The sequence below is a fragment of the Cervus canadensis genome, chromosome 16 (assembly GCF_019320065.1).
Source record: "Cervus canadensis isolate Bull #8, Minnesota chromosome 16, ASM1932006v1, whole genome shotgun sequence".
Classification (NCBI taxonomy): Eukaryota; Metazoa; Chordata; class Mammalia; order Artiodactyla; family Cervidae; genus Cervus; species Cervus canadensis.
The window spans coordinates 60,203,839-60,220,664 of record NC_057401.1 but is presented as its reverse complement, the minus strand read 5'-3'; the positions used below and the strand labels follow the sequence as shown (position 1 = coordinate 60,220,664).

Sequence of the window (16,826 nt, the reverse complement as noted above, 5' to 3'; positions counted from 1 at the left end):
GATATGCATATGATACCACTTTAATGGCAGAAAGCAAAGAGGAACTAAAGAGCCTCTTGATGAGGGTGAAGAGGAGAGTGAAAAACTTGGCTTAAAACTCAACATTCAAAAAACTAACATCGTGGCATCTGGTCCCATCACTGATGGCAAATAGATGGGGAAACAGTGGAGACAGTGATAGACTTTATTTTCTTTAGCTCCAAAATCACTGCAGATGGTGACTACAGCCATGAAATTAAAAGACACCTGCTCCCTGGAAGGAAAGATATAACAAACCTAAACTGTATTAAAAAGCAAAGACATTACTTGGCCAACCAAGGTCAGTATAGTCAAAGCTATGTTTCTTCCAATAGTCATGTATGGATGTGAGAGCTGGACCATAAAGAAGGCTGAGCACCAAAAGAATTGATGCTTTCAAACTGTGGTGCTGGAGAAGACTCTTGAGAGTCCCCTGGACTGCAAGGAGATCCAACCAGTCCATCCTAAATGAAATCAGCCCTGAATATTCAATGGAAGGACTGATGTCCTTCCACTGACTGAAGGCCAATTCTTTGGCCATCTGATGTGAAGAAGTGACTCAATGGAAAAGCACCTGATGCTGGAAAAGACTGAAGGCAAAAGGAGAAGGGGGTGGCAGAGGATGAGGTGGTACTAGATAGCATCCCTGACTCAATGGACATGAATCTAAGCAAACTCTGGGCAATAGTCAAGGACAGGGAAGTCTGGTGTGCTGAAGCCCATGGGGTCCAAGAGTGTTGGACATGACCTAGCAACTGAGCAATGACGCTGATAAATTAATGTTTAATTTTATAGGAAACTAAGTGTTTTCAAGTGGTTACATCAGTCAATATAAGTATTTGTATCCCGTTCAGCATGAAACCACATCTCTCTCACTGTCTGTGTTCTGCTGTATCTAACACTGCGGCGTGTTCAGGAGAGGAACCGGAGCATACACTCTCTGTGCTGCTTTATCTGTTACTTGGGAAACGGCGCTTCTCCGGTCACACTTCCTCCCGTCCAAGGACATCACAGGCTGTTCCCTCTGCCTGGAATTCTCTCTCTTACTTCTGTCTTCACACCTAAGCTCAAAAGTCACTTTGACAGGGAAAGCATCCCAGGCCTAAGACTCTCTCAAAGCCACCTTCCACTGTCCCTCTCATCCATTCAAGAGACACTTGGTGGGAGCACACAGTGCATTTCTCCAGCAGAAGCTGTAACAGGGACAAGGGAAGCAAAACCGGCGCTCTGATGGATCTAGCGGAGAAGAGACAACAAAGGCAAGGAACAGCCTGAGCGTAACAGAGTGGAGAGAAACGGGCACAAAGGTCCGGAGGGGAGACCGCGCTGGGTGCGTCTGAGCAAGAAGCAGAGACCCAGGTGGGCCTGGCCGCCCCCGGGGCTCTCCTCCCTGCCGCCCCCCACCGATACACCCGCTGTGCGCTCCTGTCAGGTCACGGTCACGTGTGCGCACTGCCAAGGCCAGGTCTGGGCACCATCAAAGCCTTCACGCTTATGTACACCCTGTAACTATTTGCTAATAAGTGACTGAAAAAATAAAGAAAAACAAAGTGGGCAACAAACGCAGCAGCCTCACGCACAAGTCTATACGTGGCAGGTTCATCCTGATTCAAAGATCCCATAAACATCATGGTGACACAAGGTTATCAGCCTCTGCAATCTAGCTCAGACTCCGGTACAATATTCAGTTGCGTTTGTGTATTATGTTGCTATTTAAATGGTTCCCTGACAACCTGATGTTAAGAATGAGGCACGTCTGCCCCCATCAGCAGACTGAAGACACAGCGCTGAAAGGAAAGATTCGAAGGGCAGCACTCCTTCCCGTGTCTCCCTGAAACGTCTTGTGAGCCTATGAATTCACCGCAGTTTCCGCTCCTTCCAGCCAGGGACACAGCGCAGTTAGCTGCGTCACAACGATTCCTCCCTCCTGTGCCGACCACGTCTGAGTCCAAAGCAGCTGCACAAGGAGGAACACCAGGACGCAGTGGGGAGAGACCCTCCCACACACAGCAGGGATGTACGTGCTGACCGAGGCAAGCGTCAGTCACACAAATCCTCCCTGAAAACCAGAGCGATGCACGAAAGACACACAACAGCTCAGCTGGAAACCCAGACGCACATGTAAGCAGGTAAACAGCAAGCGCCCGTTTCGGAGGCGCGCGTCCCCACCCACGCGCACCTTCCTTGAGCAGGCCGTAGCAGAAGAGGCGCGCCCGCTCCAGGTCGCCCAGCTGCCGGCAGACCCCCACGTACACCCGGCAGAGTGCGTGGATGTAATTGTGCTCCACGGACATCTTCTGATTTTTCAGCTCTGAGAGGATACAGTGAAGCAAGCTCTCTGCTAAATGCTGAATTGGGGGATAAAAAACAAAAAGACGATGTACGTTGATATTTATTGTTAGCCTACTACAGAACAGTTACAAGTTACAAAGTCAAGTCTTTGGGAAAGCTGGGAAAATAAAAGCGGCACTGTCTCAGACAGAGGCCAGCTGCCATTGTGGTAACCCGCTCAGCAGGGAAGCTGGGAGGCTCTGCGGAGAAAGGGGCCCCCGGCAGGCAGACAGTAGTTCGGCCGAGGTCAGCAGGGCTAAGGGGCCCACGGCCCGGCCAACTCCTGATGCCCATCACTACCGCCACTCCAACAAGCTATCATGTTTTGGCTTTTACTAAAATAATCTGTGTGTATGAAATCCACTCTAACTCTACCGCCATTCTTGTTTTCTGAAATGCAATATACTCTACACACTTACCCTGTTTAGCTCTTAGAATACTGGGTAACAGTTTCCTTACTCAGGAAAAGGGGTACTAAGTAACCTGATACATTCAATCACGTGAAAATAAACATCCTTCCAAAGTTACCTGCACTGCTCTTCATGCTTTCTGAAATGAACAATAAACATGTATACCACTGTGATTCCAGGCCTATACTCACAGATAATCACTAATGTTAATCCAGGGACACTGGAAGTCACTCACCCACTATCAACATGAACATGGAAAAGATAATAACCTAGGAAAGTCCTAAGAAACCCAGTATGTAAACCTACACACTTCTCTCCCCACCTCCTCTTGAAACTAAGCATTTATTCCTATTTGACTGGTGACCTGTATTGAGTGTGGGGGGCAAGGGGGGGACCCACACACTAACTTTCTCTCAAAATTCTCAAATGTGTACGTAACAGTAATGACAGAAAGGCTCTATCACAGAGCAACTGATGCTCTGAAGACAACTATTTTGGGCCTTTAAACGTGCCAGCATCAATGGGAACTGTACAATTTAAGTCCTGACGGGCACCTTTTTTTCCCTTTAAAATTGTAACTTATCTAGTGAATACAGACCACCAAGTCCCCAGCGTCTGACCACTTCTCAGATGTACAAACTGCTGGCTAGAACTAAAGCACAGGTCCTGACTTACACGGGTGACTGTCCATCCCGGACAATAACCTTCTGTTCGGGGCCCCCCTCGCTGGCAGGAGGCAGCCTGTGTCGGGGGACGGGCAACCCCAACGCTTTCCGGGCGGAGAAGCCACCTACCTTTCTTGTGGTGCTGAACTCGTAGACAACTTCCTTCTCCTGGTCTCGCATGACTGGCTTTTTGGAGATGTTTCCCACATACACGTGACTCCGGATGACAGGTAACAGGTCAAAGGCCGCCTCCCTGATCTTTCTCAAGGCCTCCGCGATGGCTCTGTCAGGGGTCTCCGCGGTTTCTTCGGGGTTGGGGGGCGACTGCGAGGCTGGGAGAGGACGCCTGTCTTCCTCTGCGCTCGGGGCTGCAGCCTGGGGGGGGTCCCTCTGGGGGCTGCAGCCCACGCCCTTCGGGGTGGGCTCCGGCTCTGGGGACCCGCTGTCCAGGCGCAGCCTCTTGGCGCTCCGCGGAGTGCTTGCAGACAGCATCCTTTTCCCAGCTGGGTCCTGTGGAGGTCCCAGGCCTCCTGCCTTGTCCTGCTTGCCGTTGCCGCTGGAGCTGCCCCCTGCCTTCACGAAGGCGGTGGAGCTGGAAGCAATGGCTTGGAAGCCTGCAATGGCGCCCACGGGCCCCGGCAGGCCCTTACGGTCGGCCGGCGGGCCTCGTGTGAGCTGGATGTTCCCTTTGAGGATGTTGAGGGTGCGGGCCCGGGCGGACAGCTCCGGGTACATGGTGTCTAGGATCTTCACTGAGTTCTCCGGGGGCGCTGCCGCCGCAGGATGGGTGGCGGCCAGCGGGGGCAGGCGGCCAGGCACTGGGAGGGCGTGCTTTGGGGTCGCCGCACAGAACTGCAGGGGGGACGACAAGACCCTGTCCTCAGCCGGCGCGGACGACGGGGACGGGGAGGCGCACGGAGGAGAGCAGGGCCCTGGCTCTTCCGGAGGCGGGGACGTCACAGGCGGTGCCAGGGGCTCGGATGACGGGGACATCGGGCAGAGCGGGGACAGGGGCGAGGAGGGGCTGGAGCTGGAGATGAGGGGAGACGCTGGCCTGGACGTCCGTGGTGGCGTGGCGACCAGGGGCGCCAGCAGCGGGGGCAGCGGGGGCCCCACCTCCTGCCGGATCTTGCTCAGCGTGTCCACACAGCAGTCTGCGGGTGTGGATGTGTCGGCAGTGGCCAGGATGGTTTGCGTGTGACTTCTCTGGGGTTTTCCATGACCTCTTTCCCCTGAAAACGAAGGAGAGACTTCACGCTGAGTGGTTTCAGCTCCGCCCGAAGCTGGAGTCTTGACTGGCTTGTTGGACTGATCTCTGTTTGAAACCTTTGATCGATTCTTATTTTTGCCCAGTGGCTCCAGTTTCGAGTTATAATAAGTGTGATCAAATGGAGCAGTCTGCGACTCAAGGTTCTGATCATATATCTCAGAGCTGATCCTCACGCTGGGTTTAACGGGTCTGTTTCGCAAACGACTTTTATCAAAGTTACCAGTCTGCCCACTGCTTGAGATCTCCTGCTGGGTTCCAGCCGCACTGCGGCCACACGGGGGCTCCTGAAGAGGTGCGACAGCCTCTGGAGACCTCTCCACGGGAGGAACCGACAGGAAACCAGCTGCCAGCTCTTCCGGATCGGCGGAAAGGGGGGCGTCCTCCGGGGCGTCACATAGGATAACCTGGCCCACCTCTGGCATGAGCGCCACCCCATTGATGATGGTCCAGTTGTCCCCTTTCTCAATGACTAGGTTCTGATCCTTGTTGATGAGCACGTTGATGACCTCAGAGGTCACCGTGGAGATCTGACATTGAAGCCTCACCTCTCCTGGACCCGCTCCTGGGTCAGCGCTCGGGACCGAGGGCTCTGTGGGTTCTGACGGGACCTCCTCCCCACTGCCCACCGGCCCGACCGCATCCACGCGGCCCTCAGGCACACTCTGCATGTTTTCGCGGCCAGGTCCAGCACGTGCAGGGGACCCGCCCTGCATGTGCGGGCCGGCCGTCGGCAAGGGTGAGGTGGCGGTGGTCGTGTTCAGAGGCGGAAGCTGCTGCTGGAGATGCTCTGCCGTCGCGCTCTCAGGCCCTCTTAAGAGCAGCAGCCCCGCGGCCTCCTCTGCCCCGCTGTCCTCCTGGCTGGCCTGCAGCTCCTGCCCGAGCCTGGTGAGCACCTCGGACAGCGTCTCCATGGAGCAGCGAGGGAGCTGACCCCGCAAAGGACAGTCGTCCTCCTCCGACTCCACCCACTCTTCAGAGGTCTCCAGCGCTTCCTCTTCACAGATCTGACTTCCATACCCTTCTCCTGATGATCCACTGTGTTTCAATTCCTCATTCATTCCTCTATTCAGGGTTCCTTTGCTAGAACATTCTGAAACGGAGTCCGCTGAACTATAGTCTCTCAGCTGACAGCTTTCAAGAAACATGACGACCTCGGAGGTGGACAGTCTGTCCATCTCAGAGAGCGTGCTGATGTTGAAGTCCTGAAGAGCTGAGGTCAGGGAGCCCACCTCGACGGAAGGCCCGGCCTCTGCAGCCCCCACGGCCCACCCGGGGGCCCCGGGGGCGCCGCGCGGGCCCGGCTCGGAGGCGGGGTCGGGCTCGGTCTCCCCCTCGCTGCCGCTGGGCGCCTCGCTCTCCTCCACCTCAGTGTCGCCTCCGCCCGCCTCCCGGATGCCGCTGTAACAGCACGGGGCAGCACGCGGAAATGCAGTCTCGGCGGTGCCCAGGCCTTCAGGAGGCGCGCCGCCAGGACTCTCAGACTCCAGCTGCGGGCGTTCCTTCGGGCCACGCTGCACGGCAGGCTGGGCCTGTGAAAAGGCCAGAGACGCCCCAGGGCACCTGACTTCCTCTCCAGCAGGAAAACCTCTGGAGAGCGTCAGCTCCGGGGCTGGACGTCTGTTCACGTCCAGGCTGGCCGTGTGCACGTCTGGGGCTGGAAGGCCAGGGCTCCGCTTCTGAGCCTGTTGTTGCACCGCGGCGCCCGTCAGGGCCTCTCGGTTTGGGACCAGGATGTTCTCAGAAGAGAAAGAGAATTTACAGTCTGTAGGATGATGGGAATTTCCTACAGGGTAAGAACCGCTTGGAGCATCACTATCTAATCTCCTCCAGGAGGTGGGGGCTCCTGAGGCAGGGCTCCGGGCCCTGCTCTGTGCGGGGGCACCCCTCTCTCCGCCACGCTGCGCTCCACATGCCGTCCAGCTGGCCTGGGTGTCGCCGGCGTTCGCTGAGGCGGGCTCACTCCCAGCCGGCCCTGGGGGCTCCAGGCGGGCAGGCTGCGCGGGGCCAGGCCGCGCCTGCTTCGTGATCACGGACACCTGGTTGGGCAGCACGGATGCCGGGGCCCGGGGCGCAGCGGGACTGTGGTCCTCGCCGGCGAATGCGGACGCCGACCCGCTGCCCTCTGAGGACCTCGGGGTCTGCGGCGCGCCGTCGGGCTGTGAGGTCAGCCTCTCCTCACCGTCCCGCCGCAAGAGGTCACTGTGGTGCCAGGAAGCGCTTCTGCCAAAGTCTAAGCTGCTCCTGACCAAGCTGGACGGAGGCCTCGGTGATGCTGTGAAACCTGTCCCAGCGGGTGCGAGCTCTACCCTCAGCGCCTGCCTAGCAGCCAGCCCGCTGCCGGCGGCCCCCGGGAACGCTGACCGCGGGAGGAGCGCCAACCGCGGGGGAAACAGAGGCTGCGGGAGCGAGCGGGCACTGTTCAAGTCCTTCACAAAGGCCGCGCATCCCAGCGGGCCGCTCCTCTGACCAAAAGGACCAGACACCCCCAACACGGGGCTCAGAGCGGGGAAGCTGCTCTCCAGATGGCCCCCTCCCAAGGGGCACCCTGGGGACTCGGGGGGCACCTCCAGTGTGGTCACCGCGACAGCGGGCGCCGTCTGCTCTGAGCCAGGTGGGCGGGGAGGGCCAATGGCAGGGGGAATGGCGGGACCACCGCCACCCTCCAGCCCCGAGGGAGATGGGGGGCGGCCGCAGCGAGGGGAGGCGTCCGAGGCCAAGGAGCAAGACCACGCATCTCCCAGGCCGAGTCCCGCAGCTCCTGGGGCAGGGGGTGCTCCTGAAACGCACCTCTGCATGGCTCCTCTTTCCTTCTCCAAGGCTCTGGGCTGTCCCTGGAAATGACCAGAAGTTGACCGCCACCCCGATTCAGACGCAGTTCCATCATTAAGCGTCCACCTGGCCAGCTCTGACTTGGGTGATTCAAGCACTGGGGACAGCAGGGTCTTCCCATCAGGTGCCCTGGGCTCACTGAGCGGCCGCAGGCCCGGGGGAGGGGGAGGCGGGTCTGACCGACTGTAAGCCGTGCCCTCCTCGCGTGCCAGGCCGCCGAACAGCGTCTCGGCAGCCTCGCCGCCCGTGGCTCTGGGACGTGTCCACGTGCTGTGCGCCAACCTGGCCTTCTCCCCGACCTCTCTGTGTCTGCCCGGCTCGTCCACAACGCCCTTCTCTCTCCCAGCCCTGAGCTCAGAGGACACGGTCCAGAGCTGCTCCCGAGCGAAGACGAACGAGGCCGCGGGCTCCCACAGGGTTGCTGCGAAGGTCCCAAAGCCGAGCGTGGTCCCCGCGCTGAGGGCCGGGGCGGCCTCGCGGGCATGGGACCGCTCCTCCCAGGCTCCAGCTCCTTCCCTCTCTCCAGATGAGCCACAGCGGTCCTGGGCCTCAGGCGGATTGTCTTCTGACACAGGCTCAGGATTCCTATGTGGGGCCGAGTCATAATCGCTGGAGTCGGCACCCTCTCCAAAGAAGGGCTCCTTAAAAACAAAGGAATTGTATCCGTCAGTTAAATACAACTTCAACCAACTACACACAGTACCGATTAAATGCACTGGACACGGACAGGCTCTGGAGGCATCTGAGGAAGGCAGGCCACCCCGGGCGCTCCACGGGTGGGTGGGCGGGGGTTGGGGAGCCAGCGCCTTCCCCATCTCTCCTCAGAGAAGCCCCCCATGCTCCCCGCACGCACACCGCGTCCCCCCGAGAGGCATCCAGGCACTGTGCACTCGCAGCCGAGGGTTCGCTCTGTGCTGACTCTGAACCGTCCTCCTCCTCAACTCGCGAGGCCCACTGCCTGCAGCTGCCCCGCTGTCCTCTCTGCCCCCACTCGCCCCTCCCGCCCCCCCTCCAGGCCTGGCTCGCGCTCTGGGGGCCGCTCTGCAGGCCCGTCTGCCCACGCCTCTCACCGAGGCTGCACCCCAGCTGCAGTTATCCCTGGACTCTCAAGTTCCCCTCCATGTAGGAACCACTCCCCTTTCCTGTGGCCCATGACCTCCACATCTGCTCCAGAAGCCTTCCACGACCCCCGACCAGCCCCTCGTCTAGACCTGCCTCCGTCACCCAGCCCCAGAGAGCCAGCGCACCATCGCCCTGCCCTTGGTCCTGCACAGCAGACGGACTGATGATGAGTAACCAACCCTGACCCAAACGGGCTCCCGCCAGAAAAGCCCATCCTCCCGAGGGTGCCAGGGCACCCTCCTGTCCTGCTTCTCCTCTACTGCAGGCGTCGCGTCCAGCCTCTGTCCTCTTCCTTCCGGCCTCACCGGCACTCCACCAGGACGCAGCCCTCCCCTTCCCCACGCTGAGGGAGTGACGCCGCCGGCCCCAGGCCTCCGCTGCACACAGGCCGCTGCACCCAGCCTGCCCCGCTCCACGCCACAGACAGGACCCCAGGCTCACAGGCGCCCCGGGGGAGGCCCACCCACCCCTAACGTGGAGCACTTCCTCCGCTGCCTTCCCGCCCAGAGGCTCTTGTTCTCTGCGCTGTTTCCACACCAGTGACTGACCCCTCCTCTCGCAGCCACACTGCAAGTCTCACCAGGTTCGCTGCTCGCTCAGCCTGGAGACCTTTTCCAAACCAGTGCCTACCAGTTAACTCCAGTGCGGCTACTGGGTCCAGGGGTCAAGAACGCAGAACACTGCTGGATCCCAAGACTCCAGTCCACAGTCCTGCCTGTCCCCGGACTCCCCCACTCTCTCCCCATCCCCACTGCGACTCAACGGAAACTTTCACGTGGAACTTCACCTTTAGGGTCCACTTCTCTGGACCCATCAACAACTCCCCACTGCCGTCAGGAGAACACGTGAAGCCCTTAAGACACACACGGGCTTGGGCCCTGGTCTGGGTGAACACTCCCCGCGTCAGGTTGGCCCAAGTTCCACACCTCTGTGAACAGCACCTCCACCCGATGCCTCCTCCACGCCCGGCTGGACGCCAGCATCCGGGGGCCTCTCCCACCAGCCCTCCGCTGGCTGCCTGCCAGGGTGAGCGCCCAGCCCAGCCCCAGCAACGCAGACTCCACCACAGCCCCCTCATGGGCCACCCCCCAAGACCCAAGCAAGGGTGACCAGACTCGGTCACCTCTGGGCTCCTGGTGTCTAGCACCGTGTCCAGAATGTAACAGACTTGCATCACGGTTCCTAAATGAAGTGAGTCAAAGGAGCCATTTATCTCTTTCTTCCTTAAGCCAAAAAGTATACAAATCTGCTCTGTCAAGACTAACTTCCTCTATATAGAATTTGGTTCTGTCTTTTCCTAGTCTCCTAGTGAGTGTGTTGCCAAGTGAAGGTTGCTCAGTCATGTCCAACTCTTTGCGACCCCTATCACTTTCACAATTCAAACAATAAAAAGGAAAGAGAGAAAAAAAGATTAACTTCCTAAGAAATCACATAAACCACTCTGCAAATACACAGAGATGATGAATTCATTGCATGAAGGTGGAGAATGCATCAACCTAAGTTAACAGGTGTGCATGCCATACATGGACTTTTCGTCTCTCAAACACTTCGGGCCTACAAACACCTGTGTAACTCACTCATTCCATGCCTGTTACGTGTCCAAAACTAAAGGTAAGAGTAAGCAACCAAGACACAGTCCTCCACAGGAGACTTAAAATATGCTGCAGATGAAAACAGTAACAATGCACCCCCAGTACAAAACGAAGACCATGATGTGCGTGTGTGTGTGTGTGTGTGTGCACATGCGTGTGTGTGTGTGTGCGCGCGTGCATGTATAAGATACAGACCCCGGGGCTCCGCCCTGACACCATCTGGAACGCGCTCACATGTCAGGGTGGACAAGGTGGCCACCTGGCGAGGCCCATACAAAGTGCCCACTCACAGGTGCAAGCAGAGAAGGTGAACCGCCCAGACGAGGCGGCGACACGGGCGGCGGGGAGGGCACCGGGGACAGCAGGGGCGGGGGCCGCCTGAAGAAGTCGACCGCAGCCTGGAGGTCCTCGTCGAAACCAGGGCCCTGAGCCGCGCCCCTCCATGCCACAGCCTCAGGAACTGGATCCTCCCCAGAGAGGCCGCTGTCACGACCCGCTGCTCTGCCCACGTCCTCACAGGCAGAGAAGTCGCCCTCGATCTCCATGGACAGTTCTGCCAGGCACGTCTGCACAGCCGAGGTTCGGACGGGGCTGCCACCTGCTGCAGGGAGCACCCCATCTTCCCCGGACTCGATGGATCTGCGGTTTTCTTGGGCAGGCTTTCCTGCGGGGGACAAAAAAGTGAGTATCAAATTATTTACAGTTATCAATAAAAGAAAAAAAACCAAACACCTATTTTAACAGTTCAAAATGCTTGTATTAAATCCAAGTAGAAACATTTTTAAAAGTCAACGATCCCTGCCTAAAGAATATCCTATAAGACTTAAAACACATTCCACAAAAGTACGCTTCCCTCAACAAAAAGACGACTGGCGGGGGGAGGGGTGAGATGCCTTCGTCAGCAGGCAGCAGGGCGTGCCCGCCAAGGCTTCTGTCTGTGGCCACGGTGATGGGCCTCGATGACACACTCGTTCTCCTGGGGAGAAACAGCCTTCTCCAACAAGGCGACAGGAAACATTTCTTCTTCTAAAATCAACTTATACCAGGCTTACTCCATGTAGGGCTTCCCTTGTGGCTCAGCTGGTGAAGAATCCGCCTACAATGCAGGAGACCTGGGTTCGATCCCTGGCTTGGGAAGATCCCCTGGAGACGGGAAAGGCTACCCACTCCAGTGTTCTGGCCTGCAGAATCCCATGGACTCTATAGTTCATGGATTCCCAAAGAGTCGGACATGACAGAGTGACTTTCACCTTCACCCCATGAAAGGATCTGTACAACACTCTAAGGAACCTGATTGTGTCACAGAAATGCTCTGCACTGTCACGCAACAGAGAGGTACTATAAAAGGCCAGTTCTCCGTGGGTTTTGATCTTGGTAAGTTGCAGCAATGCTAACTGTAGGAAAAACACTGTGTCCTGGAAATTAACTGGAAACAACCACTTGTCATATTTGAAAGCTGTAAAAATATATGAAAGCTACAAACACACCTTTCATAGAAACCCTCAGGGCTCTGTGGAGCAGTGGCTGATTATAGGGCTGGGGAGGGGGAAGAAGCCGAGCCCGAGACAGCTTGCAGAACCAGATGTAAAGATGGACATGCCTAAGAGGCCCAGATGGTCCCAATGACTGCACCTGGGGCAACCTGAGCAATGAGAGGAATAATACAAGTACTGGGTTGTAACGCACAGGATAAAACAAGTGTCTGTGAGACCACATTGACAGAAATAAGTGAATGAATAAGTGGAGAAAAATGGCAGTTCTTTCTTACAGAAAAATTGCAATTAATACCTTCAGGAAAATGAGGGAATGACAAAAACCACTATTCAACAAAGTAGTAATCGTAGCCCACAAGCTGCATCAGCAAAGCTCACATCAGTGGGCCAGGGCTGCAGGGAAACAGTGGGCGCGTCATGTCGCAGCATCTCCCTCAGGGTGGCCACTGAGTGAAGAAGCAACAGCAATTTCACAGGAGGAACTGGGCCGACACCGCTGCCACAAGAGGTCAAGGTCAACAGCCCCCAGGACAAGGCAGACCACACGCTGTCTCCCCAGCACACACTAGAAGCTCTTGTGGAAAATACACAGCCTCACTCTAATACAAGAGAACATGCCACAACCCACAGGCTTTCTACCCAGCGATCTGTAGTCTCCAAAAGGGTCAGGAAACAAGGAAAGATCGGTAACTGTCAGACCAGGGGCAACTAAAGGCAGAAAGAAAAGGGAAAGCATCACTCAGTCATGTCCAGCTCTTTGCAACCCCAGGGACTGGGGCCCACCGCGCTCCTCTGTCCATGGAATTCTCCTGGCAAGAATTCTGGAGCAAGTAGCCAATCCCTTCTCCTGGGGATCTTCCTGACCCAGGGATCAAACCCAGGTCTCGAACATTGCAGATTCTTTACCATCTGAGCCACCAAGGAAGCCCAATGAAAGGAACCCAGGGAAGGTGACATGAGCAGGGAAACGGGGAAAGTCGGTCTCCATCTGCAACCAGCCACACACACTCCCTCTACGGGTCCTTCCCAGTTTCCATGGATGTTCCCTGATGAAGCAGCTATTATAAAATCCAAAGCCAGATGCATTCAGTGAGACCAGAAGTCACGATGGAAGGAACAGAGCTTTGTATGATTACAGATGCCCACCTTAGTTTATTACACTCTTTTGATGCGAGATTCTAGAGATTGAAAACTAAAGCGGTACAACGTCCACAGTAAACACTGCTGTTGATGCATGAAACGAAGCTCTGGAAGCTTCCCCCTCACCTGGGATGCATCTGCCGCCCTCACTGGGGAGTCTGTGTGTGGTGTTGATGCACAGCCAGAGCTCCTTCAGAAGCAGCTTTACCTTCCCTGTGGAAGAGAGTCAAGTGTTAGAGTCATGTCATTCAGCTCATTCGGCCCAAGGCCAAAACACACTCCTGGGAAACGGGGACTTATCAGGGAATGAGAGAACTAGGTAACTTAAACCACCTTCCCCTCCGTCGGCCACTGAACACAGTTCAGCCGGCTGCCGACACGGAGGCCTGTTGACTGAAGCCTGAACACAAGCCTGGGTTTTGTTTGGAGGATGTGGTGCACACAGGGCAGGACTCAGAAAACCCGACGTGCTTGTTGGTAAAGGTCGTCACCACCGTAATGCAGGCACAGGATAAATAAATCTCTGGTCTCTGCATTTTCCACAGACAGTGCCATGTGACTGGGGACTGCAGGGAGGAAGCCCAGCTAGAAGGACCAGTATGTATCACCGCTCCATGGATTCTACAAAGAAGAAACAGTATCCGCTAGGTTCCACGAGGTCATCAGAAAAGCCACCAGAGGTGACCAGGCGGTAATTAACTTAGCGGCTTCATGGGTCCTGGGAAATTCTTTAACGGCCTTAAAGGGAAATGAGAGGAGACAAACGTGGGTATAAACATACGGAGGGAGAGAGCGCGCCACCCACACGCCTAGACACGCAGAAGCAGCCTCCACATCTGCGAGGAGAGAGAGGGCTTTGGGGAAATTTTTTTCAAAGGGTCTGAATTCCTAAAGTGGTTAAGAATCACTGGCTCAAGTTGAAAGGCAAAGGACAATTGTAACTAAATGAAAGTCATATAACATTAAGAATATCACACTGTGGTTTTAAAGTGAATTTAACACTAAAAATACAAATTCCCCAAAATGTTCCAAGCAAAAAGCATTCATCAAAATATAAACATGAATAGTTTGTGTCAAATACACATAAAAAGACAAGCCACACTACTTAAAATTTAACTGAAAATAGTATTAAATACTTGTAATTTCAGGTCACCTCAAAATTCTGTTATAGCTCACTTGATGTTATTAAACAGAATCATTTCTTGAAAACACTGAAATCTATAATCTAGTTCTAGAGAGGCTAAAAAGATCAATAATAAAAATATCTCCAAGGAAAATTTTGGAACAGGACAGCCCTATTTAATGGCAAACTGCATCACTCTATAAATGAAGTCCATAGAAAGAGGACCAGGACAAATGGGGCAAACACAGAACTTGGAAAATTTGGGCATTTCCGACCTCTCCTGACCCAAATTAGCCAGTCACTGTGTGAGGTGCATCCATATTTAAGTTTCAAAATTCTATGATCAAGTTGTTTATCTACATTGTGATTAACCTACCCAAAAGCCTGCTTCAAAATACTGTGACCCCCCCCCCCTTGGCTTAAATGACCTGACCAGGATCCCTGCTTATTACAAATACCCAAAGCAGCAAATAAGGAACCTTAAAAAAAACAAAAACAGTTCCTTCTCTATTCTTAGAAGCTATTAACCAGAGCTGTGCCTATTCCAACTGAGCACTCCTTCATTACTTCCAGTCTGACACAAGAGCTACCCAAAACCAGCAAGCAGAAAACAGCCTTCACTGTGGCACTGGGACTTACTCGTGAAAACCCCATTTGGCTCAACCACACACCTTCCCCTGACCCTTTGATAACGTCTCCTTTATCAAATGCCAGGCACCTCTGAGGACGGCGTCTCTAGACCTGCCTGCTCCACAACTCGTCAGTGCCCACATGAACGGCACACGTCCTTGTAACTGTATTTCAGTATCTGTGCTGGCACGACTCTGGCTCAGGGCTCATTTATTATTATGGGGTCTATTCCTCCTGATAAGCCTTCCCCATCCAGTGACAGAGTATACATTTATAAATCCATGTGGGGAAAATTCCCATCTCTATGCCTTCACTGTTTGGATCCAGGAACACAGCATTTGTGTGCATGTTCAGCCATTTTAGAGCTGTCTTCACAAAGGCAGGCACGCGGCCTCCAGGTACTTCCCCACGCGTCTGACCGATCTGCGGCCATCTGAGAACGGACCGTTATCCCATCTGCTCTGACAGACTAGTGACGACCCACCGCGCGTCCTCACTGTACGCACCAGCGCTTGCCCAAGCTCCAACACTGCTATTTTCCTTTCCCCACACAGTCAGTCACCTCATTCAAAATGAGAACAGCCTGACCTCCTTACGAGCCCTGACCGCGCCTACGTGAGCCTGCTCAGGGTGCCCAGCGTGCAGAGAGGGGATGAAGAGCAGGCGGGCCGCGTTCTGACGGCAGCGCCTGTGCTCTCTGTGTTTCACCTCCCTCAAGCTCAGAATATTTTTTTCCTACTATTATCTTGTCTTTTGTTTTTCAAATGAGGAATGGATGCTGAATTGAGATGATCCTACCATGTCCCTCTTAACCAGTTGTGGTAGTCCTGAGATAAATCCTAAGTCATAATTTGTCCATATTCTAAATTACTAATAGATGTGAGTTCTTAAAATTTTAGTATTTTCACAGCTTTATTCCTAAGTTACAGAGCTCTGAGTCTTAAAGATATGTGTGCATATCTTCACATATATACTTTTGGTACACGGTTATGCTAGTCTAAAACAATGAGACAAGAAGCAGTCCATAGTTTTTAAGCCCTAAAGCAAAAATAATAATAAAGACATCAGGTTTTCACTGAAGACCTGCTCACCTGTGAGCTATCTAGATCTTCCATAGTATTAGATCTTTAACTTTTAATTTTCTATGGCTTATTTCTCTGTTCAGGATATTCCAACAAGTGGTCTATGTCAATCTGAGTGTGTTTGCCTACAAAACACTCCATTTTATAAACATGACAAAATCTGAAATTTATAAATTCAGAAATTCTCCAAATTGACAGGTTTCTCAGTCCTGGTACTACTAGGTTTTTCTGCCTTCCTTTCTTGATCAGCTTCGCCAAAGAGTGGTCAGCTTCGGCAGCGCTGCAGAGACCCAGCCACTCATTTTAGCGGTCCCAAAGTAACCGCTCTGTTTCCCGTTTCATTCACGCATGTTTCCATCCTCATCAATTCCTTCCTTCTATTTTCCTTGCGTTTCTGTTGTATTTTCCTACCTTCTTAAGTCATTCATTTTCTGGAATTCTTGCTTCATTTTCTGTAATTCCTGCGTCCTAACATCATTTACCAGGTGGCGCTAGCAGTAAAGAATTTACCTGCGAATGCAGGAGACTTAAAAAGGCTGTGGGTTCGATCCCTGTGTGGTGAAGATCCCCTGGAAAAGGGCACGGCAAGCCACTCCAGTACTCTTGCCTGGAGAATCCCACAGACAGAGGAGCCTGGCGAGCTACAGTCCCTGGGGTCGTAGAGGCAGACAGACTGAAGCAACGCAGCACACCAGGGCGCGTGTCAAGGATTCTTCCTCTGAGGCTGCCCTGTGTCTATCCTCACATATCCTCACCACATCGCTTAAGACCACAGATCACTCACTGAATACTGTCAATATCTCAAAGATTTTAATAAATGCTGCCTTATTTTTGTTTATTTCCAAAAGTTTAGTATTTTAGCTTTTATCTTTTCTGTTATCCAAGGGCAGTTTATTATGTGTATTCAGTTATCAGTTTTTCAGGAAGGACGAAGGAGAGATTTTTATTAATATCTTTTGAAATATCTATAACCTAATCTCAGATTGTAGCTTTTTATTCAATAAATAGTCAGCTTTTAGGTATTTTTGACAAGTAATCCAAAGAATCCCCAGGATGTGGTTTAAGAGTTAATGTAAATCATCCATCCTGCAATCATGATTCCCATTCCATCTCCCATTTTG

The 16,826-nt window shown here is 53.8% G+C and overlaps 1 protein-coding gene across 2 annotated transcripts in view; it reads right to left on the bottom strand.

Moving 5' to 3' along the window:
• Positions 1 to 16,826, bottom strand: part of ICE1 (interactor of little elongation complex ELL subunit 1) — a 59,839-nt gene that overhangs the window by 18,173 nt on the left and 24,840 nt on the right. For both annotated transcript variants that reach the window (XM_043488599.1, XM_043488600.1), the window contains exons 11-14: positions 12,997 to 13,083; positions 10,528 to 10,901; positions 3,554 to 8,164; positions 2,198 to 2,366 (exon numbers count right to left, since the gene is read on the bottom strand). In XM_043488599.1, coding sequence (XP_043344534.1) covers positions 2,198 to 2,366; positions 3,554 to 8,164; positions 10,528 to 10,901; positions 12,997 to 13,083 — 5,241 coding nt within the window. The remainder of the gene's footprint in view (positions 1 to 2,197; positions 2,367 to 3,553; positions 8,165 to 10,527; positions 10,902 to 12,996; positions 13,084 to 16,826) is intronic.